At 37.9% G+C, this 23944-nt stretch overlaps 2 protein-coding genes across 8 annotated transcripts in view; both read left to right on the forward strand.

The window, feature by feature from the left end:
• The first annotated feature begins 1061 nt into the window (after positions 1-1061).
• LOC103979457 (uncharacterized) lies at positions 1062-5767 on the forward strand. 7 transcript variants are annotated; one of them, XM_009395614.3, is made up of 9 exons: positions 1086-1386; positions 2753-2866; positions 2968-3036; positions 3154-3173; positions 3259-3311; positions 3429-3459; positions 3560-3641; positions 5280-5414; positions 5491-5767. In XM_009395614.3, exons 1-9 carry the CDS (start codon positions 1200-1202, stop codon positions 5544-5546), a joined length of 747 nt encoding a protein of 248 aa, XP_009393889.2. In that variant the 5' UTR covers positions 1086-1199; the 3' UTR covers positions 5547-5767. The 7 variants fall into 7 exon arrangements, with proteins under 7 accessions (XP_065000385.1, XP_065000386.1, XP_065000387.1 ...); XM_009395615.3 differs by having other exon boundaries at positions 5280-5410; XM_065144311.1 differs by having other exon boundaries at positions 1084-1386; positions 3259-3459.
• Positions 5768-6365: 598 nt separating this feature from the next.
• Positions 6366-23944, forward strand: part of LOC135632425 (transportin MOS14-like) — a 31228-nt gene continuing 13649 nt past the window's right edge. The window contains exons 1-16 of the mRNA XM_065140994.1: positions 6366-6837; positions 6914-7012; positions 7424-7648; positions 7736-7855; positions 8389-8472; positions 8557-8616; positions 9387-9515; positions 10141-10202; positions 10371-10427; positions 12988-13108; positions 16016-16147; positions 18515-18595; positions 19470-19583; positions 19719-19798; positions 19917-20052; positions 22994-23143. Coding sequence (XP_064997066.1) covers positions 6604-6837; positions 6914-7012; positions 7424-7648; positions 7736-7855; positions 8389-8472; positions 8557-8616; positions 9387-9515; positions 10141-10202; positions 10371-10427; positions 12988-13108; positions 16016-16147; positions 18515-18595; positions 19470-19583; positions 19719-19798; positions 19917-20052; positions 22994-23143 — 1884 coding nt within the window. The 5' untranslated portion in view covers positions 6366-6603. The remainder of the gene's footprint in view (positions 6838-6913; positions 7013-7423; positions 7649-7735; positions 7856-8388; positions 8473-8556; positions 8617-9386; positions 9516-10140; positions 10203-10370; positions 10428-12987; positions 13109-16015; positions 16148-18514; positions 18596-19469; positions 19584-19718; positions 19799-19916; positions 20053-22993; positions 23144-23944) is intronic.

Raw genomic sequence — 23944 nt, forward strand, 5'->3', positions numbered from 1 at the left:
TGATTTAATAAATTTAGGGGATACGTGTGTCTCCTTATCTGTGCCTATTAGAAAAACCACATAAAGAAAAGCTGTGGGGAGGGTAAAGCGTCACATCCCGCGGATGTTGGAGTGTTGTCGCAGCCTTGGATAAGAGCTTCTCGAGCATTCCTCCAACTTCCAGTATTAAACATAAAAAGGAAGTGGATTTACATATGTACCCTTTGGAAATAGCAATTTAATACATAAATTTAGACTTAAGTATTAAATATTTCAAATATACCACAATGCCCCCAGTAGCATCATCTAGTCATTAAAGTTAATTAGAATAATGTTTCATCGGAATATGAATATTAAGCTTAAATTTACAGAGAGAAAAGTGAAACTACTAGCTTTGGAAGAATATATGTAATATATACATATATAATGTCAATAAAAATATATAAAATTGCATTTATTAGCCTTTCATATATGACATTGTGATTAATCTTATTTACTTAATTACCACTTTGATTTTAATTAAAATTATAAATGATAATAATTATTTTTAAAATATTAAATAACAAAAATATATTAGATTTATTTGAACTTTAAATTATATATAGTCAATTCTATAGCATATGTAATGTGCAAAAGATGTTTATTTTTAGACTTTATTCCGTAAACGTATGCAATCCGACTGAATCAGCCGTAGAGTTTCAGGAGTGACCGGTCTCTATACACGTAGCCGATTGTGGGCCCCAGGCTTTTGGGTCCATCGCAGGTGACATCACCCGAGAAAATCTCGAACGGTTGATTCGGCCATGGGCGAGGTTCACTGTGTGTTACAACCGATATCCACTGAAATCGATAAACCCGTATTTTCCACCCGTCTCGTGATTGGTTTTGTCTGTGGAGCCCTTTAGATGTGGGGCCTTCGCTTGTGGGCGATACAGCTGAATCACACGCCACGGATGTTTCTCTCTCCGGGACTCGTTTCGGATGCATTTGTGAACAGGGAAGGCCAGGAGCAGTCAAGTTAAAAGGCCAAAGGGTGAGCGGTTGATGGCGACGGCCTACGGCGGCTCCTAGCGGCACGCGTGAGATGGATGGATGGATGGATAGATAAATGGATAGCTAGGAAGAATCGATGACGACGACAACGATTGGGAAGTGGGCGAGGACGGGGAGGAGGAGAATAAGAGCAGGCGACGCCGGCGGCGGAGGAGGAGTAGGAGACGATGATGATGTCGTCGTCGCAGCGACACGCGTACAGCTACGGGGACGCCCTTTACTGGGACGCCCGCTACCTGGCCGACGGCAGCGCCTCCTTCGACTGGTACCAGCGCTATTCCGCCCTCCGCCCCTTCGTCAGGAAGTACGTCCCCGTCTCCGCCCGCGTCCTCATGGTCGGCTGCGGCAACGCTGGTCCCTTCCTCTTCCCTCCTCCTTTCCCCTTTTCCCCTGTCCTATAACCCATTCATTCGTCACCTCAAGAAATCAAGAACATGTAGCCAAAGAACCACGTCTCGCTCAAGATCATAATTTTGTGGGCCTCTTTTAGCGTTTTCCTCATAGGTTCGGACTTTTGGTTGCTTTGAGATAGGATTCTTGATGTTTCTTCTTATTGACTTGCATGCCTTGGGATCGATGTTGAACAGTTAGTGCTGAGCTATGAATTCCTGTTGGGATTGATGGAATATTCGTGAACTTATTTGTCCTTGGTCTTACATGAACTTTTTTGCTTGTAGGTGGCAATTTCCAGCATGACATGTAAACTTGATCTCATTTCTTGTTTTTTTTTCCTTCCAAAAAAGTGATATTTTAGTTACACCCCTTAGTACTCTTGGCTGGTATAAGGTGTTTGATCAATAGGTTTTTTTAGTTAGGAGGACTTCAAACTTATGGGAAAGGAAATAAGAAGATATCTTTTTAAAGCTTAGTATGTTATTTAGATTCGAGCTGCTATATTGCTTATTCATGATGGTTGAACTAATTGCTGCCAAATAACCATGAGGCTCTTTTTGGCAGCCAAATCAAAGCTAAAAACCTTAGCTTCTCAAAATCTCTTCTGGATCCATCATGTTTCCTATATACTCAAGAAATCTATAGTCCAACTTTGATTTCTGGAATATAATTCTTTTCACCTGAATGGAACAATTAGAATGCAAGGAGACATGGATTGAATGCATACATATATATGTATGGTCACTGGGTCCCTAATTTAGTTCTTGTTGGAACTTAGAAACTTTGTTGCTACCCTATTTTAAGCAAATTAGTCAACCTATATATGTATATTTGGTGCATATGATGAGGTTTCATTTATTCATGACGTAGATTGGATATGCATCCAAATCTAACAAGGTTTCATAGTTATCGAGTGGTTGAAGGTAGGGTACAATGGTGAAATTTAGGAGCTTAGAATTGAATGGTATTTGACATTTAAAGTGGATGAGAAAGGGTAGATTGTCAATTGTTTCAGATGTCTTTTTCTTACAAAGCAAAGTACAAATATCTTAACCGCTGCATATAATTATGAAAATTCTCATGTGAAAATCACCACTACTAGATGTAGCATTCTATACATTTGGAGAGACAAACTTTGCATGTGATCCACCATGTTTGCATCCTTGTTGTTGCTTAGATCTACCTGCTTTCTATGTTTATTCAATGAATAATTTCTTTATGTCTCACTTGACAAATTAAGATAATTTCATTGCTTGTTTATCTTTGATACTTACTATGGATTACTATTGCTGTCAAGTTGATTTGGTTTATCGAACTGATCTCACAGTTTTGTCGGAGGATATGGTGAAGGATGGTTACATAGACATCATGAACATTGACATTTCATCAATTGTGATAGACATGATGAGAACAAAATATGCGCATATTCCACAACTACGATGTATCCTAATTGTAGTAATTAATATTCATTATTTTGAGTATGGCAGCAACTAATTTTAAATAAGCAGTGGGAACTACTTTTGACATCCTTATGATCAATAGACATGCAAATGGATGTAAGGGACATGAGCTTTTTTGATGATGAATCATTTGACTGTGTTTTTGATAAAGGTACTGAACTACCTTTTAAATCATATATAATTGCAAGTTAGATTTAAATAAATTACACAAATTTTCTTTTTAATGGTTGTTGTTTCAGTCACTCATCGCAATATTGATTTTGTTTAGGGACTTTGGATTCTTTAATGGTAAGTGCTCTATAGTAATTTTGTTTATCAAAACATCAAGGAGCAGTTATGCTTTAGCTTAACTGTAATTTTGTTTGGATCTTAGTGTGGCATGGATGCTCAACTCAGTGCTTCTCAGATGCTAGAAGAAGTGAACAGGTTTTGGTCTCTAGCAGTTGTCTCCTTTTTCTGCAGTCATCTAAAATGTCAAGTATATGTTCAAGGTTATGCTTGTATATTTATATTCTTTGACATTTCTTATTTCCTTGAAGTTAGGCTTCTCAGACCTGGAGGGATCTATATGTTGGTAAATACCTGTTCTTGAGTAAATCTTGCGATGTTAGTCCAATGAATGTTGTGTGATTCCATCATATCACATGTCTGAAAGAATTTTCTAATCTTGGCAGATAACTTATGGTGATCCATCTGTTCGCATTCCTCATTTGAACCAACCAGGATGCAATTGGAAGATTATTCTGTATATTATACGTAAGTGTGGATGTCTTCTTCTGATGTTTTGTGTTTGCATTATTCTTTCTGCTTTTTCAATTATACCATCAGACAAGTGATCAGTCATGTCTGGCTTCTGGTTATGCATGTAGTTTGGTTTGTTAATAGGGCTATGAAATGGAATAATTCACTAGTTCTTCCCTCGGGATTGGGATAATTGAATGATCAAATTTTCATTTAAGGATATCTTTTGATCCTTGTTGTGTTATTACGTGGAGAATTTTTAAAGAATCTTGTGAGCTACAGAACATTTGACATTGAATTTCAGAAATTTTAATGTTTCATATGAACTTTCTCTAGTCTTAGAATTTTTAAATATATGGCTTCTGTCTGAGGATGTGGAACATTCATTTTTTTTATTTATTTAGAGCAGAAAATGTTTTAGTTAAATTTGAAAGTTTTGGTTTTTTTAATAAAAAATTTATTATTAGCTTTATAGATTGATTATAATGGAAATATATAGTAAATATCCTAAACCACTTTGCTTAGACCTAGTTAATATGAAAATCAAGGTTTGTCATATCGCGGCGTCCCATTCGGTACGGGCGGTATGTATCGGTCTGACAGGGGATTGATATAGGTAATGCATTGATATGTCCTCATATACTATGTGTCGATATGGCTCAGTACAACTTGGTATATATCATACTGAAAGTTGGTCGGTACATCGGTATGGACCGGTAAGATGAACCATGATGAAAATTATGTTATCTTTGAATATATGACTCTGGTAAATTCATATGTGCCAAGGTCCTCACATACCAAATGCATCATGTTTAATAACTTTAATATATATATTTTTGATCTATTTTTTCCAGCAAAAATTGTTCATTTTACTATTTGAATTTTATAATTAAATTGTGTTAAGAAATACCTACACGTAGTAGTTTGAGGTGGAATATAGATTGTATCCATTCACCTGCATTTCCAGAAGTGATGTCTATCAGATAGTATATGGACATGTACTAATTACTTTGTGTGTTGATAGTTAATTTTGTAGAGAACACCAGACTCTTTTAGCTTCACCTTAGTAGCAGCACTCATGAGCTCAGTACTTTTTTTCGTTGTGGTGCAGTTTCACTTTCACCTTATATACATGAAATTTACCTCCGGTATCAGAGTGAGTTTTTTGTTGTAGGAAGTGAGATGCCCATGCCTACATATTTTTGGTTATTGAAATTGCTTGCATGGCTATCTGAATGGCTAATGTATGGTCTGTGTTTTATATATTTGTAGAGTTCTTAACTGCTTCAAGTATCCTGCACTTCACCATATGATCTTTAGTGATGCATACATTTGTTTTCGGATTTCAACATATTCCATATTGTAATTGCACTTCATGTTTTAAGTTGTTTCTACTCTGATGAACGCTGAAAAGTGAAAACATGTTGAACTGTGAGAACTCATTTTACTTAATGAAACAGCACACGGGTAAAGAACTTCTTTTGCTCATATACTAAGATTTGTCATATGCATCAGCATAGACTAACTACCCAAATTCAAGATTCAGGTGCTTTTAGTTGACATTTTTCTGAACATTAGGTAGCGAAAATTGCATGCAAGGATTTGTGCCAAAACTTCATCATTATTGCTTATGCCGTCACTGCCCTTTTTCAGCCAGGCCAGGATTCCAAAGCCCCAGAGGGGATAGTCGACCAAGGTCAATCATGGAACCTGTCCCACTTACTGAGAGCGGCCAGCTTCCGGCTGGTTTTGTTCTCGAAGATCCAGACTCGCACTACATATATGTGTGTAAGAAGATGCATTAAAGAGTTGATGCCTCACTACTGCCTTGATATTGTTTTGAGATGCTCAACTTTACTTGTAGCTAGCTATATTCCCAAACTGCTGCTGTTGAGAAAAACAAGGCAACAATCTCGGTGATAGTGATCTCTGCCTCTGCAGTGTTGCTCTTCTTACTTCTTAGAAAGGAAAGGTAGGCCTTGTTTATGTTGCCACTTGTATCAAAAGCTTTGCAAGGACTACAGGCCAAAATGTAAAGGCTAGGCAAGTGAGATGCATCTGTCATTTTGCCACCATCATATTGATAGAACACTGTCATGCATGTTCTTTTACCATTTGGTAAGAAGGCTTGATTGGTTTTATTTGGCAAGTGAAAATGAGGTTGAATCTCAATCTTATATTGGTCTGGCTAATGTATCGGATTGGTATGATACTGATATATGGGTATAATTCGATATTTACCCGATAAAATAATAAGATAACGTCAGATTATATGGTCTAATATGATCGGTAAATACTACGTGGTAGATCGATATTCTGTTTTCATGGCTTCAAAGTTTAGTATCATTATGCTTCCATTTTCCATGATGATTACCAAACTGGTGTCCCCATTAACTTAAAATTTCGTGTGAAAATTTGATTCATCTCAGTGTTCGAGTCATAGAAATGAGTGATCAGAGATCAAAGTTATTCCTCTCTTGCTTTTGAGATGATGAGAGAGAAATGAGATCACTTTGGTGAACAGTTATTCCTCTCTAAATATGTGGCTGAATTCAGTAAATGAATTATTTGCAGTTATCGCAAGCTTTACTCCGCGCTTTTATATATATATATATCTTTCGGGGGTAGAAAAGAAAAAGAATATAATAATATAAACGGAAAATAAAAAAGAAGCAGGTCATTAATTGCGTCCTATTCGTTGATTGATCAGCCGGCAAAAGGGCGAAAGGCCCCAATCAGCAGCCCTCGGATCTCCCCAGCAGGCTCTCATCCTCCCCCTTCCGCTCGCTCCTAGCCCTCCCCCACCCCCTTCTTCCTCCTCCGCAGCCGTCGGATCCCCTCCCCTTCCCTCCCACCATTCCTTTCTCGAACACAATTAGGACGTGTTCGTTGGTACGGCCTTCCCTCGTACTTGTTCCTCTTTTTCGTCCTCCTCCCCCGCCGCCGCCACCGCCGTCGCTGCCCGATCCTCTCAACGATGATGAGCAGTGGCGAGCTGCAGATAAAGGTGGCCCAGGCGGTGCACGTGCTCAACCACGATTGCGAGTCCTGCAACCGGGTGGCCGCCAACCAGTGGCTAGTACAGTTCCAGCAGTCCGACGCCGCCTGGGAGGTCGCCACCGCGCTCCTGACCTCCTCCGACTACCGTCTCCGCATCGCCCCCCTCGACTTCGAGGTCGAGTTTTTCGCCGCCCAGATCCTCCGGCGCAAGGTAACCGCATCGTCTGAACCGCGCCTTTTCCTCCGACCGAGAGCGCGCTCCTGATGTCGGTGTCTTTGTGGCTCAGATCCAGAACGAAGGGTACTATCTGCAGCTGGCGGCGAAGGACGCTTTGCTCAATGCCCTTCTCCGCGCTGCGCAACGCTTCTGCTTAGGCCCCCCACAGGTACAATATCTATATGGTGCACTCTTCTGCCTCTTATTCGTCCATAGAGAACAAGACGTGCTTTCCACTGCTGAATCTGTCTTCTTGCACCTCAACCCTCGCAGAAAGGCCATCATTTTCGGTGTATCTAACTGTTTGTTAATTAGCTTCTGAGTTAGGGCTTTGGCTTCGGACATTCAAATCTGAATGACCGGATATTGAAGTTTTATGGATCCATAATATGGTCTTTAGCTCGAAATATGTATTATATATATATATATGTGTATTATATATATATATATGTATATATGTATTATCTATATATATATATATATATATATATATATATATATATATATATATATATTCTCATAGGTTCTTGTGCCGTGGTATTGACTAAGCTTTTGTTCTGTCTGCTCTTGATGATTGCAGCTCCTAACCCAGATATGTCTTGCACTCTCTGCACTCATCCTACGAGCTGTCGAGCACAGGAAGCCCATCGAGCAGCTCTTCTCCAGCTTGCACCAACTGCAGAGCCAAGAGAATGGGAACCTTGCGGTGCTGGAGATGCTAACTGTCCTACCTGAAGAAGTGGCAGAGGACCAAAACAGGGACCACAACATCGATGCAGCAAGAAGAAGCCAGTTCACACGAGAGGTTTGATGAGTTCTGTCAGTAAGTTGGAGGTTGCAGCAATTTACATCATCGCTTCATGTTGTCGATGTGGTCTCGTTTGTGGTGCAGCTCCTTTCTCATACTCCCACCGTTCTTCAGTTCCTTCTGCTTCAATCGGAACAAAGACTTGATGATGAAATTAAGCATCGTGAGACAAATAGGAGGATCTTGAGATGCTTGCTAAGCTGGGTAAGTGTGCATGCTTTTTCGTGGTTCTTTTTTTGTTGCAACGAAGGTTCTTGTGGAATGACCGTGAATGAAGTTAAAATTGGGGCAATCACTGGTTTAAGCTACTAGAGACCTTAGTAAACCCTAGTTTTAAATATTGTAATCAGAACTCTACTCAGCTTCACATTGAAAATAGCAGATTTGGAAGAGTTATTTAAGATGGAAGCCCTTAAGATGGCTGAGTATGGACATACAAAAGGATATATTCTGATTTGCTCTTGTGCTATAGCTTCTCATTTTGTCACGAAGCCACTTAATCGCAGTATGAATTTGCTTTTATGATTTGAGCTGCTTGTGTTTTACGGTTGAGGTCATTATTTTTTTGTGCTCTTCCTTATTTGAATCCATATATTCATCAATGTGTGCCTCATCTGGTCTGTTCATTCATTCAAGACCTGATTTGTCTTTGTATATTTTCTTGTCAAAGAGGCAACCTAAGCTTCTTCATGTTGTTATCTTGCAAATTGTTGCTCTAACAAGGATTTTATCGACAGGTGCGCGTGGGATGCTTTTCAGAGATTCCACCTCCTTCCCTACCTACACACCCGCTTCTTAGCTTTGTCTTTAACTCGTTGCAGGTAAAATTACTTAATTACTTGTTTCTGTATTATACTAGTATCGTACTTATTCACTCAATTCTTTATTTGTATGTTTGGACAAAGGTTTCATCCTCATTTGATGTGGCTGTTGAAGTTCTCATTGAGCTTGTTAGTCGGTATGAGGTATGTTTTTCGACATTTTATGATTCCATTATTAAATAATATTTTTTTTTCTTAATTGTAGATTATATACATTTACTAGTAGTAGTTCTAATGTTATTTCTTAATGTATTTGTTATGTCATAGACCAATTCATATATATACTTCTGCTCTATGAATTTAATGATAAAACATTATCATCGGGAAGGAAGTCCATAAATGGCATTGTCAGTGTAGCATAGTAAATTATTTTATAATCAAATTAGATTGACAAATTAATGATATTATGTTATTTTAGATTGTAAGCATGTTTGTACACCATGCCATCCTATAAGAAATTTCATCAGGATCATTTTTTAATAATTTAAACAAAATTTCATGCAAATATAGAACAACAATGCATACCTTGTTTGCAGTAAATAGTATTTACTGGTGAACTTGTGATTTGGCAAAAGCTCTGGATATCCTTGTATTCAAGAGAATATATAATACAGACATGATATCAATTCATTTTTGGTTCTTATTCTCATTTGTTTTCATTGTTATTTGTACAACAATACAATTTGAACTGTCCCGATAGTACTCAAGAACTGTCCACCTTGTGAATGTTTACTAGAGGGGAAATTGCTGGGATTGTTGGTATCATGTAGGATACACATGGCTAGCTTTTACAGTAGGAACTTCACACGTGACTTGTGATCTCATTTCCAAATTGGTAATTTTATGTGCTCCTTTATCTGAGTGTTAGTGTCTGACCTGACTTAACTTTTTACAACTTGTGTTCACTGTCACAGGGTTTACCACAGGTTCTATTAACTAAAATACAGTATCTGAAAGAAGTACTTCTCATACCAGCTCTGGTTAACAAAGATGAAAAAATAATTGGTGGCCTTGCATGCTTGATGTCAGAAATCGGACAAGCTGTAAGTCTTCTCTTTGTAAATTGTAATGGTATGTCAAATATTGTTATTATGTCACTACACCTTCAAGGTTTGTTTGATTGGGAGTAATGGTAGTATCTGAACTTGGATTTTGCCAGGACTGGCGACAGAGAATTGTGGATTGGCCTTATTATTATTTTCTTCTTGAAATAGAAAATTGACCATAAAAAATGAAAATGGATTGGAATAAATTACAACCAGTTGGACATTGGCCAGGTCTTGTCAATTGGCTGAATCGAACTGGAAATTTGTTAGAATGAAGAAGACTTGATTGGAACTGACAATAATCAGCTGGAACCATCCTATTCTTGCTGGAGCCAGCTACAATAACCAGATCAGCTGGTAATTGCCATGAAACATTGGAACCATTTGGATTTATAAGATCTAGCTAAGGCTTAGTTGGAATCATTGGTTTCTAAATTCAACCAATATATAAAAAAGGTGGGTTTTGGAACAGAACATGCTAGTTTGTCGTGCATGGGAATTGGATGATCTGACAAACATGGTTGACATTATTTACTTTCTCATTGGTCCATAAGGAGTTATAATTAATTCTATTGTATCAGCCACCATACATATGTTTGGTGATATTTGTTTTATGTATCAGGCACCAGCTCTGATTGCACAAGCAAGCACTGAAGCATTGGCTCTTGCAGATGCTCTTTTGAGGTGACATCATAATCTATTACTCAGCTGTTTGCAATGTTATCTCTGTACTCCTTATATGAAATTGGCTTGCCTGCCCGAGATCTTGAATGTGTCTCTTAACTGCAGGTGCTATACTTTGTTTCCTTTGACCAGCAATCCTCCATGCTAATACTTTCTTATTTGCAACAGTTGTGTCAGTTTTCCTAGTGATGATTGGGAGATTGCAGATTCGACCTTGCAATTCTGGTAATTACATAACATTAATCTCTGTGTTATCTGCACAAGATGTGCATTACAGCAATTCTATTCCTAGTTCTATTAGCTTTGATCGATAATGATTTATGGTTCTGTCATTCTGTACTGTTCTGTTATTATAAAGCATCCATGTCAATAAAAGAAATTCTGAGTACAATAATCTGAATTAACCCACAACTCAAGAGATTTTATGTTATGTAAATAGGCGGAAGAAAAGAACAGAGGTGAGAGCTAGTGAGAGGGAGGGGAGAATGGGAGGGAGAGCGGTGGATTTGTTTTGTGTGTCTCCTTGTGTACTCTTTGTTATTTTTTTCCAGATCAATACAGAGAATGGTGCTATATGCACCTAAAGGAACAAAGTGGTAACTGACATGCCTTGGATTCGTCATGCAGGTTCAAGAATTAGCATGGGTATGGCATATGTTGCTTTAATCCTTGTCATTGACCTTTTTTTGGGATGGTCATACCCTTATATGTAGACCTTGAAAAGCTAACCTAATTGAAACTAGTTCATTTTTTTTCCTTTAATATGCTTGACAAGATTGTCTTTTCAGTGTACCTCAAATCATATATGATTTGGTCAAATAAGTTCCAACTCTGAAGTCAAATATATCATAAGTTTTAACTAAAGTTGTACCTCAAACATATAAAATATTGATGTACTTTATTTTTTGAAAAATAAAATTGGTCAAGTTGAACAAATTTAAACACTTATAAGGCATGGATCTTGTCCCAAAGACCCAATTCCTGATCAACAATATAGTGTTTTTTAATATTATGGTAATGAGAACACTTAAGAATTCATTACTGGGTTTAATTTTATTGATTTCAGTTAGAAAGCACTCAATGGACTATCTAGTAGTTCAATTCAAGGATTTTAATTTTGAATAATATCGCATGTACCGGGTGATACATCCCGGTCCATTAGCAGACTGGTACGCGGAACGCCTGCTATCAGGCGGTACCGTCGATTGAGGCTTCTTCTACCCCGTTACCACTCTAAATTGGCTGGAGACGGTTGATTTCGATCGTCGTCGCCCGCTACCGAGTGGTATTAGCCGAGGGAGAGCCGAGGGAGAAGAAAGAAGAGGGGGAAGAAGAGGGAGAAGAGAAGGGAGAACCTGGAGATCCAACGTCGCTCTCCCGTGATGATCCCGATCCGTTGTCGCTCTCCCTTGTCGGACGTTGTAGATGAGATGTCGCATTCTCCTCATCTGAGGCAACGAGGCCTCGGCATCGTCGATGACTTCTCATTCTCACGGGGAGAAGAAGCCTTGGTGACGTAGCGAGGAGAAGAAACGTCGCCTCGACGAGGCGACGTTTCTTCTCCCCGTGCGGGTAGAAGAAACGAGGCGGCAACGTCACCTCCTCGCCCTTTTTTGCGCGGGGAGAAGGAAAACTCAGTTTCTTCTCCCCATGCGGGCAGAAAAAGGCGACGACGCCGCCTTTATATATATATATATATATATATATATATAACACCCCGGTGTACTGCTTGGTACTTTGTACCATACCGTATGGAGCTACGCTCGAAACTCCGGTACGGTATGAAATTACGATCCTTTGTTCAATCTTCTCCTTGATCAGTATTTTGGTTCCCAAACTTGCTAAAGTGTGCTTTGCTTTGTTTATGATAATTGAATTCCCAGCTGCATTCAATTCTTGTGATCATGTGACAAAGACACTAGCTTAAACACCTAGGCAGTCACCAAGGTGATAAAATTTATACAAAAGGTTTAAAGAGGATCCTTTTCTGTTTTATTTTGAATTACATTTAAGGATTTGTAGGAAGATAAAAATTAAGTCCTCTTAGCTCAAACAATAGAGCAAACATCTTTTGCATGGTCATAAATATGAGTTAAAATTTTGAGGCTGCAAATGTAGATATCTTCAAATTCGTCAGAATCCAGATGTACAGGGTTCATCATAAAGATTAGTTTTAAAGGTGAATATTTTGTAGGATTAAGTGAAATATTGTCAAAGTAATTGTCTCATCACCAATACATTTACAAGGTACAAGCTAATTATTACTTACAAGCTGCTATTAGAATAAAAAGAAGATGGCTTATTGCTCAGCAACTTTTTTCTTGGGAATTTAACTTCTGTGAAACATTTACAAAAAGAAGAAAATATTATTCCTCGGATTTTGGAGAACTGATCATTGAGGGAGGGTTTGTTGGTATAAGTCAATGTTGTATAGTTACGACTTCTGTCATTTTCTAATTATCTTTGCTTATCAAATATACTTGAAAGAACAGAGGTCCATGCTTAGATTATACAGGTCTTAAAGGTATTTACAATAAACTAGTAGATGTATCAGCTTTATGAGGTTCATGCAGACTCCCTTTTGCTGAAAGGGATGGTCTGTAGACCTTGGGTTTGAGATGGTCTGTAGACTTTAATGTATCATCTCGTCATACCTTTATCCTGTAGTGGGACCACCATCCTTATGGATATGGCTTGTTGGTAGGATGCATTATAATGAATTTTGCAGTACAAGATAATTATTGACTGATAAGGTTCAGCGATCATTTGTCTCTTTTTATTCCAGGTGCAGTTTAGCAAATTATCTTATGGGTCTGGATTTTCAAAACACAAATAGGAAAATTGTGGGAGAATTGTTTGTCCCTGTATTCTCAGCATTACTGGATGCCCTTTTACTGCGTGTTCAGGTGGTAGCCTGTTTTCTTGTCCTGCTTTTTCTATACTCCTGCACATATTGAAATATAGTTCTGGTCAACTTTTACATTCCCTTGTATTTCTTTTTTACTTATTTGTTTTTTTTGGAATGGTATTGTTGCCTATGCTTTATGGTGCTCTGAATAATAATGAGATAAAAATAGCATTACGCTTTGCCAATGTTCTTGTACCACATAATGCATGTTATTTTTGTCTTTGAATTTTCCCTGGTATTGAAACTATATAGATATATTAGCATAGGATGCAACCATAGACTGTAGTGCCATGTAATTTTTTTTGTCCGTCATGATCGATAATGGATTGGTGGCCTTCATTGTACTTGGGTAGCTTGACTGAAGTGAATATCTTCTAGCAACATGGTATTAGTGGTGATTAAAGTAAGTGAGCTCCCATATTAACTCCTTATGAGATATATAATGCTGAAATCATTGACTGATGATATGTATTATGTACATATTGAAAGAAACATTTGAATTTGCAGATGTTGTTGTCAATATTGGACCAATATTTAACTTATGTGACAATGATACAATTCGCACAAAAACACAAGAAGAAATTCTTGGCCTGGTACATGTCTCAGTAATCTACTAGATTGGTATGGTACTGTCAAGGTTCCAAATAACGATCCAAATCCCTGGCCAGACCATTATATGTCCAGGTATGCAGGCATGTTGAAACATGGTACACCTCATACTGATTGTTATGGACCAAAGAGAAAGAGGGGGAGAAGAAGGGATGAGGAGGAAGAAGAAGAGGAGGAAGATATGGCAGTGTGTATAGGCAGGAGGAGGGGGCGGCACGCTGGGGGGAGGAGATGGCGGGCAATGCGTTGGTGATCATGCAGTTTTGGCATGGGCGTGGAGGTAGAGGGAAAGAGAAGGAGAAAGGGAGAAAGACAAAGGAAGACAGAGATAGAAGAGAATAAAAGTAGATAAGACAGCTGCACAACTATCATAAATTAAATAAGAAGATATTGATACTGGTTGGTACCCTCTGGTATTGGTCTCTTTAATTCCCAGTAAGCTTGGTATGGTGTGCTTACCGGGTGGTACAACTTATACTGGGGATGGGGTAACCGAGTGATTTTGCATGGTCCATGTCCTAATCCCTCATCGAACAGGTAAAACCTAGATCATATTGGGTGTATGTCTAGTTTTTTTAAACTTTGTTGCCAGTACACTGAACGCTATAGACGTTTTACCACCCATTGAAAAGAAAAATAATATGAAGATGAATGGTACTGTATTGGTATCAAGTTATATGTTTCAGTGCCAGTACTTGATCAGATCGAAAATGCAGTTCCATACTAGTTTATTCAATATTTGAAACCTTATGTGGTAATGCTTCATCTTTGTATGTTGTGTTATTGATTTATTGTCGTCATTGAACCAATGAGTTGAATAGTCCCTCTCACACAGCTTGTAAATTGTAATTTCTTCCTTTCCTATATTCTGCCCAGGATTAGGAGAATTCTAGTAGTTCCTAACTGCATGAGTTCGAGCAAGTCTCTTGCTTGGTTCCTCTAGCAGGAAACTTCGCACGAGCTCAGAGGATTACTGTCAAGTTGAATTGTCTGAAGCAAGGTTTCGCTAAGTCTTTCAGAGAGTGAACTTTTGAGCAACCTGATATCCAGAGGAAACTTAAATAATGGGTGGTAGTGTGTTTCATCTCACAATATTAGTGGTGATGCTATACATAGACTAGAATTTAGGGCAACTATGAAATATGTCAAGGAGTTGGATGATTGAATCATGCCTTGATTTACCATTGTGAAAATGCAAGTAGCATAAGAATCTACATACATCTGAAAACTGCAATTGAGATATGAAGTTGGATGATCTCACTTGGAGGCAGCGTTTGCTGTACTGCCTGAAGCAGTATGGTACGGGCAGCACATACCGGTCCGGGCGTGGGCCGATACACGGACCACCCCGTTTTGGGTGGTCGAGTTATATAAATAAAAAATTCAAAGAAATGGTGGGGCCCTGTCCAAATCAGCATTAAAAAAAAAAAAAAAAAAGAACAGATTAGGGCTTGTGAACATGAGCCCTCTTCTCACGTAAGATGCCGCTGCCTTGTCGTTGCTGCTTTGACGCTTCCTCGCCGCTACCACTGCTGTCGCTGCTCTTTTCCTCTTCTTTCTTCTTCTTCCTCCGCTTCTTCCTCTTCTTCCTTCCTTCCTTCCTCCTTATTCCTCCACCGCCCCTTCCGCCGAAATGGGTTTGGTACCCGAAAAGGCAAACCTTGCTTGGAGGTACCTCAAGTAAAATGCCTATTAGAGTTTCAGTTATAGTTATTGATGTTTGCAACTTATAAAGGCTGGTTAACCATCCTTACATTTTTACATTCCTTTTCAACTGTCTTCCAAAAAGCAGGACAAAAATTGCATCATGCAAGTTATTTGTACTTGCACTTTGTAGATGTTTCCTCCAAGTTAGCATCATGTAGACATATGTTTTCTTAATGATCTACCGTTACTTGAATGAGATTTTTTTTCTGATAATGTGCAACTGAACAAGAAAAACAGTTTAATGTGGTAAACTGAACGTCCCCATCAAAAGTTAAAAACATTTAATTATTCATGACAATCTCTTTACTTGCCATTGGACTTTGCTAATTTTTATGTATGATAATTTGATAATTTAAATTGATAATTACTTTGAATACGTTAGCATTTCCTGGGTAGGTGCATGACCTTCAAGCCAAGGTAAATGGTTTAGACACACTTGGAAGTCTGAACAATTCTATTCATATTAGTTTAACAATGCTGCAGTACAATATTGAGTATTTAGTTTTAGCTGCAGTAAAGAAACTGATGAGGTAGTTTAACAATTTTCTTTTGAATGTTGTTGATTGTGAATTTGTTACCTTTTCACAAGGTTGTTGATGCTGGATCCGATGGCAGTGAAGGACTTGACATACCAGATGGATTGACACACTTTAGATCGAACCTAGAGGAGCTTTTTGTTGATATCTGTCAACTTCTGGGGTCTGGTGCATTTGTTCAGAAGGTACTATTTATTTATTACCTTAGACTGTTTGATTGGTTACATGCGTTCTAGTCATAGTGGTTACTTTTTCATGTAATGTTATTATGCAATTATGTTTTTTTTGTGAGACCAATTGGAATTGCTAGATAATTTGGCTACGACTTTCTTAATTTTGATTTTTTTCCTTACATTTCATTATGATTTAGAACACTACAGAAGGTAATGATTGTAATTTCATAGGGAGGCAGGCACGGGGTAGGCGTGATGGGTGTCAAGGGCTTGCTACTCAATTAGGACAACTATAAGTTTTTCTTTTATATGGACTTGACCAGACTGCCTGAAATGCATTAGATCCATGTCTTAGTTCATGCCTGGACTAGTAAATACGGTCGGCACACGTTGGATCCGTGTATTGGTTCATGCCTGGACTAGTAAATATGGTCGGCACAGGATGGACCGGGTGAAGAAGGTATCAGATAATTAATGTACTACAAATGGTTAACTAAAAATCTGAGTTTATTAAATTTAATAAAGTTAACAACACAAACAAAGTATGTTTCACTACACATTGTCTGAACCAAGGTTCTCGATTTCGCTCGGACTGGTACATAGATCGCTGGTGGTCCAGTCCAACCCATTAGAACAATAGAAAGACTTAAATCTTCAATTACGACTTGTGAGCTTGAGTCACTTTTCTCTCGGGGAGCATGACCAGCCGCTACCATCCATTGTTGTTTGCCGCCATCTACCTCCTCAGTACACTTCCTCATCCTCTTATCCTTTTTCTCCTCTTCCTCCACCACTCATCTTCTTCCTTCTTCCTTGCTCTTCCTCCACCACCTCCTCTTCTTCCTTCCTCTTCCTCAGTGATTTAAAAAGGCGCTCGGGCGCTCACCTAGGCGCTCGGGCGAGGTGAGGCGAGGCCCGAGCGCCTCGCTTCACTTCCAGGCGGCGCGCTTCAAAGAGGCGCCGCTTGGGCGCTCGCTCGAGCCCAGGCGCTGGGCGCTTCGGGCGAGCGCCTGGGTTAAACCAGGCGATCGAACCAGGATTTTAGGTCTGGTTCGATCTCCGGTGGTTAGTTGGTTCAATCGAACCAACTAAAATTGATATCAGCTGTCGTTGCCCAACCCTAACCCTGCTCGTTGTCGCTGCCGCTCCCGCTCCCGCTGCTCGCCGTTGTCGCTGCTTGCAACCACTGTTGCTCCTGTTGCTCGCCGATCCTGCTCCCGCTGCCCACTGCTCGCTGTTGCTGCTGTCGCTACTAGCCGCTGCTGCTGCCGCTCCTGCTCCCGCTGCCGCTGCCTTCTTACACTCCCACTGCAGCTGCCTCCTTACACTCCCGCTGCCGCTGCCTCCTTACACTCCCACTGCCGCTACCTCCTTACACTCCCGCTGTCGCTGCCTCCTTACACTCCCGCTGCCGTTGCCGCTTCCTCTTTTCTCAGTCAGCACTCCCTTACACTCTTCCTTCTTCTCCTTCTGTATACTGTTAATATTGTTAGGTTTATTTGAAATTATTAATTTTCAATACTGTTAATAGATTAATAATATATTATTCTTAATTTAATAGTATATTTTTATTTAAAATTTTAAATAATTATATTTATTAATTATATTATATATTTTTATATTTTAGTGCCTCGCTTCGCTCGGGCGAGCGCCTAGGCAAGCGCCTAGCGCCTTGGGCGTTTTAGGACCTTAGCGCCTTTTGACGCCTAGCGCTTTTTAAATCTCTGCTCTTCCTCTACCTCCTCGTCATCTTCCTTACTCCTCCACTGCCTTCTCGTTTCTTCCTCATCCTTCCCCCTCCCTTTTCTTAATCCTTCCTCCTCTTCCTTCACTGCGCCTTCGTCTTCTCCTCCTCCTCCGTCTTGGAAACTGGTCCTGCCAAGGGCCCATACGGATCTGGTATGTGATGCAACATTCCTTCTTTGAAACATAAATGAGTTTCACCAGAGCTGACTTCATTATTTCTAAAATGAACCATGCCATTTCCACTAGCCTCTCCATTTAAATCCCCCCAACTTCAGCTTTGAATTTGTGCCCATCTGATCCACTTATATAATCTTCGAATTTTTGCAGCTGCTACGAAGGAGATCTGAGCAGCTCTGATACGCACTGACAAATGAAGCTCTTCTCTCCTTTTTTTGTTCTTTTCATGATTTACTCTGTCAGCATGCTGAAATCATGGTTTGCTCGTTTCAACATTGCTTACTAAATTCTCTGACCAGCCAGTGTAGTTTATAAATATTGAGATTTAATTCCTTGAAGGTAGTCATGTGTATTTATTATATTAGTTCAGCTTATTCCTGTATCTAAAATATCACTTTTTTGTGCCTTTTGGGGTCCTATTTTTGATGTTTGAGTCCACAATTTATTTTGTTGTAGCTTTTATCTGTTGGATGGAATTCTGCGGATTCATTTGTCCCTTGGGTAGAGTTGGAAGCTAGAATGTTCGCCCTAAATATGGTATGCAATCTTTTTTAATCAAATGGTTTCACTCAATGATCAACAAATATGATGTCGGTTTTTTGACTTTTTGTTATGTATATTGAATAGATATACCTTGCTTGCTGCCTCTATCCATGGCCTTTATTCTAGCAACAGCTTTCTATGTCGTTCAAGTTAAAATTGATTTGAACAGTAGAGCAGAACTGCAAACTTTGCAATAACAGTTTTTAAAAATCTATCTTCTCACTAGCTTAAGTGATTATGATAATTTGCTAACTAATTTTTTAGGGTGTTCATGTGTGACCTTGAAGTATGTGCTATCATGAGTCACATGAAAGTGATTCTTCAGGAATTCAACGGGCCACAAAACAATTTTCATACCTCTACAATCCTGAGGCATGTATCATGTGATATTAGTTTTATACAAAGATGGCTTGTTCTTGATGACTATGATGGTCATGTTGCAAATATGCTGGCTCTATAAGTGAATGGACCACTTATATGGACCTCTTTTGCCTTTCTGACCGGTGACTATTGTCATGATATGTAACATGTTGTAAATGTTTGATATGAATCCTTTGTCATAAACAGTTCCATCATAAGTGGTACTCATATTAGACCTTGTTTACCAACTTTCTCTATAGTAGAAAGAATAAACGACACAATTATGTTCATTGTATTTATTCAAACAATTTTAGGTGAACAATGAAATATGCTTAAGTAGGCGATCTTAGATAAACAATTCTCTTGGGGATGCCTTTAATTTGATTTGTCTGATTTAAATGATGAGAAGTAGATATATTTAATTCTTAACCACTATTTAAATTATGTAACAGTGTGTGTCATTGTCATTTGGAAGCCATGTTAGAAAAATTTCACCATCATGTGTCAGGTTGCAGAAACAGTTATGCAATGTTCATATCCATTTGACTTCTCTGTGGTTATGCGGCTGGTGACAGCTCTATCGACTAGATCACCTGATGAGCGCAGTGGCTTCTTGGTCTTTGTAAGATCAATCTTGCGATGCTTCTCTAAAATTCTGCTTTGAATCTTTGCCACAGTCTCTGTATTCTCATGTATTCAGTGAATAACAAATGCTCAATATTTGAGACGACAACTGACATATCTGGTACCTAGGTAGGTTTACAAATCTGTAGCCGAGGTGGTTGGCTCGTATTCCAAGTGGATATGTTCTCCCCCAAGTAATATTAGACCATTGTTGTGAGTATCTTGCACAATAACCATTTGGGAATAAAACCATGTGAGATTGGAGATTTTCTTCTAGTTTCTTTTGAATCACATGATTACATTCATCTTCTGTGCTAATAATTCTTTTCAGTTTATTTTGTGCCACGGGGATCACAGAATCAATATCTTCAAATGCTTGCTCCTCAGCATTGCGTAAACTTTGTGAAGATGCTTTAGCAATAATTCATGACCCACAGAATCTAGAAATCCTGATCTGGATAGGAGAGGTAATAGTCCTGCTTATCCCACTGAAATCATTACTGCATAAGGCATGGTGGGTATTGTGAAACCTGCATAGACCAATTGAGTGTTTTAAATTGGAGCAAATGGTTATGGTGTTGCTTTTTCTTATATGTTCTCAGGTAACTATAGATATATACTTCTGTCCACATAACTAGTTATGTGCAACGAGATTTTGCAAAGCATTGATTTTGAAAATTTTGTGTAGATAGTAATGTAATGCTTCTTGTTCTTCACCTTATTGTGCAAAAGTGAAAAATGAAAAGTTTTTACTGAGGTATTATTCAATTCTAAGCGCTTCTAAATACCTTCTGCAATTCTCTATCCACATAAGGAAACACATTAGGTTAAGAATACCTTACCCTACTGTAGAACTCGCCCATTAGGCTGATATGGTGGATCCAACTAGTTGATGGTATCTCATGAACTTGTAATAAGAATTCACGAGGCAAATGGGATCATTGAATTGGAAAGGTATGCTTTGTTTAGGATTTTCTAATTCTATCATTTCTCTTCCTGTCGTTTTTCTACTTTTCAAATTTAATGAACAGAACTGATGCTGATCTTCCAGAACTTGAATTCAATGTTCACAATTGACTTCAGTTTGAAATCCTTAGTAGTGAAGGATTTGCTGATTTGAAGAAGTCTTTATTTGATGAAAAGATCAATGTGTTACGTCCAAATTATAAGAACCTGTGAGTGGATCCAAAATGTCCATTGTTTATTTGGATTTTTGCGAACATTTTCATTTAGAGTTAGAACTTAACAATCTATAATGAAAGAAGCAAACAAAGAATCAGACCATTGAGAGAAATTCATCTTCAGATTTGTCTAAAGAAGCATATATTAAAATTTTTGAAATTGACTGATTATGATCTCTGTTGACCAATTTAAATATTTAATTTGATTAAAATCTACACAAGCCGAAATCAATGAGCTTGATTTTTGGACAAGTGATCTGGAGACCAGATCAAGTTGAATCAGATGGCCCAATCAGTTCTGGGCAATCCTGACCCTTTTTCTTTTGGTGCCTAAGTTGTATGCACAGGCTGTTGAGAAGTAAGAGCTGACGCATGAATGCACGAGTACCCTCAGACTTGTTTTCTTAGTTCCAAACCTACTGCTGACAGAGCCCATTCAACAATGTGCTCTATTTGACGCTGGTGATGACTCCAAAATATGTTATCGCTAATTCTGCTGTTTGTTTTACTTCATTACCATTTTGACTTTTTTGGACAAATAAAACTCTGTTCATGAAAAAAAAGGACAAATATTGACCTCGTTATGCCAATCGAAAATGACTTATAGTGCAAAAACCCTTTGGAATACCAAGCATCATATTACCTTTGCATTTTGGAAAAATTGCACATATAATCATATATCTTTTTGGAACAGCTATAATTAATTCTTTAGTTTACAATTTATTGACTTTTTTTAAAAATATTATATTAAATGACATACAAGATACTCACACATGGACTTGAATCTGAAGCCCATTACTTGTGCAACAATGCACTAACCAATCGGATGTGAGAATTATTATTACCAATTGGTGCAAAAGACTAACTTGATGGGTTATTAAGTTCATTACAGCTACCTTAGCGGACCATGAAGATTTTGTTTTCTTTTCTTGTTTCTATATTACGTATGTCTCTTGTCAAAATCATGTCAGATGAACATTTGATAATGCAAATATGGTAGTTATAATTTATGCATATTGAATCTTGGGAAAGCAACAAATGCTTACCAGATGATTAGTTTAATCTAATCACTTGTGAACTTGGCCAAGATCTAGCACTGCTATAATTAATTTACATGCATCTTCTCATGTGAGAGGAAAGCATACTCAGTTCTTGGTTGGTTAACCTTTATATCCAACCACCTAACTACTTGTGAAATAATAAAAGAAGAGGTTGAAAGTGATTAAGAGAATGGGAAGTCAATTGACTCCTTGTTTGCCTGATCTGATGATGCATGATATTCTCTGTTACTTTTTTTTGCCTTTACAAGTATCATCATGCTGCAATACATTGCTGATATTGAACTGGATTAAAGCTAAAAATCAATCTCAGGATTTTCTGTAACCTATTTTCTTCACCAGAAAAAGGAAATTAGATCTTACATTTTGGTATAATTCTGTTGGTTGTGTAGAGGTGGAATAATTTGATGACCATTACACAAAGAAACTATTTTCAGATTGTGCACTTAATATATAAGGTGGAATTTTGGTGCATAGCAGTTCAGCTATTATACATAGCTTATCTGAATGATAAATTAAATATTTAAGGCAGTTTCATGTTTAAAATAGCAGAAATCAGTAAAATTAGATTTTGTTCATGCAATGAGTTGAAATATAAAGTGTATCTTTTTAGACTCATAATTATGCCCTTAGGAAAGGTCCTTTTGATGGTAGTTTTGAAAGGACATACTGGACATTTCAACTTTTGCAGTACAAATTTAATATTTTCAATGTTTGCTGAAACACAAATCTAATTAATATTATAGAAATTAAGAAAATGAGAGCAAGTAATTTTACCTGACATAATTGACTAAGGAAATTTGTCGCCATCATCTGATCATTTTTCATGGAGATAAGTTCAGCTATATAGTAAATCCATGGAGGAGTATGATTTCACCACTTGCTCTGAACCGAGTCTTAACCTAAAGACTGATGCCACAATCTTGACATATTTTAGCAAATTTTTTAATCGGCAACAAAATCTAGAACGCCAGTGCAGTGGTGGAACAATCATCCAAGTGCACCTGTAAATATTTAGCGGTGTGAATGTGAGTGTATTGGTTGGGGTGGGGAAGGATTCGGTCTTTTTAAAGTGTTGCCATTATAGTTCAATGAGAGTTTAGTATGCTTATGAACATTTATATTTCTCTATTATTTTTTCAATTGTAATGTACTCCATTTTTCTATAGGGCTTGGAGAAATGGAATCTTACATTAGAAGAAGAGGAGGAAGTTGTTACTGCAATAACTCTTACTCTTAATTCAATTCCCAACAAGGAGCTGAAGAAGAATTCGTTATCGAGGTTGCTCTCCCCTAGCTATGGAGCCATTGAGAAACTGGTATGTTTGCCCTTGCTTAAAGAATGACTTACTCGTTCCAGGCATTTCTCCACCCTTTATTTTGTTAAAAGTTTTACATCCATAATTAGGTTCCAAATATTCATTTGTTGTATTTTAGATTAACTTGTTTGTGATGCTACTTTGGTGCAGTATTTCAATTTATCAGAACTTGGTTTACAAGTATGTATAATTTTTATAGTTGTGTGCAATCACATGTTTACTTTTTTTTGGAAATTGTTCATCTTCATTTTGATTTGGTTTGACTTGAGTGAAGATTGATACTTCCAATCTTGAAAAAAAAAACAATAGAGCTAGTGCTAAAAGACTGCTATAATACAAAGTCTACTTGAATATAGGAATATTAAAACATGTTGTCTGCAAAAACTTTTTCAATTTGACTGGTAAACATGTATCTAGTAGTTTTTCTAAAAATATTTGCTGAGAAATGAAAATTTTCCACTAGCAAAGATGACTTGTATGTTCATAAATAAGAATGAGCTATATAGAGGTTTTAGTTTGTATAAGTTCTAAGATACTCATTGGACAAGTGCTAATATAGAACAGTGAGTATTCCTTTTATATGTGCATATGAATATATGCATGATATATTCAATTATATCATGCATGATCACATTGCACCACTACATGTGGTATCAGATAAGTAAATTTCCACTTTCTTACATAAACCTAAATCAAGATATATGAAAGAAACATCCATAGGACACTTGGCCAATCAATGTCTCAAATGGAATATCTAAAGACTTATGCTAAGAGAAAGAAGGGTCTCAAGTGTAGTGTTGA

Source organism: Musa acuminata, chromosome BXJ3-3, assembly GCF_036884655.1.
Source record: "Musa acuminata AAA Group cultivar baxijiao chromosome BXJ3-3, Cavendish_Baxijiao_AAA, whole genome shotgun sequence".
Taxonomy (NCBI): domain Eukaryota; kingdom Viridiplantae; phylum Streptophyta; class Magnoliopsida; order Zingiberales; family Musaceae; genus Musa; species Musa acuminata.

Bases quoted from the DNA above. Each gene is read 5' to 3' on its own strand.
- LOC103979457 (XM_065144311.1), top strand. From the start codon at position 1,200: ATGATGATGTCGTCGTCGCAGCGACACGCGTACAGCTACGGGGACGCC. The intron at 1,387-2,752 runs GTCCCTTCCTCT...CTGATCTCACAG, and splicing joins GGTCGGCTGCGGCAACGCTG to TTTTGTCGGAGGATATGGTG. The intron at 3,174-3,258 runs GTAAGTGCTCTA...TTTGGATCTTAG, and splicing joins GGACTTTGGATTCTTTAATG to TGTGGCATGGATGCTCAACT.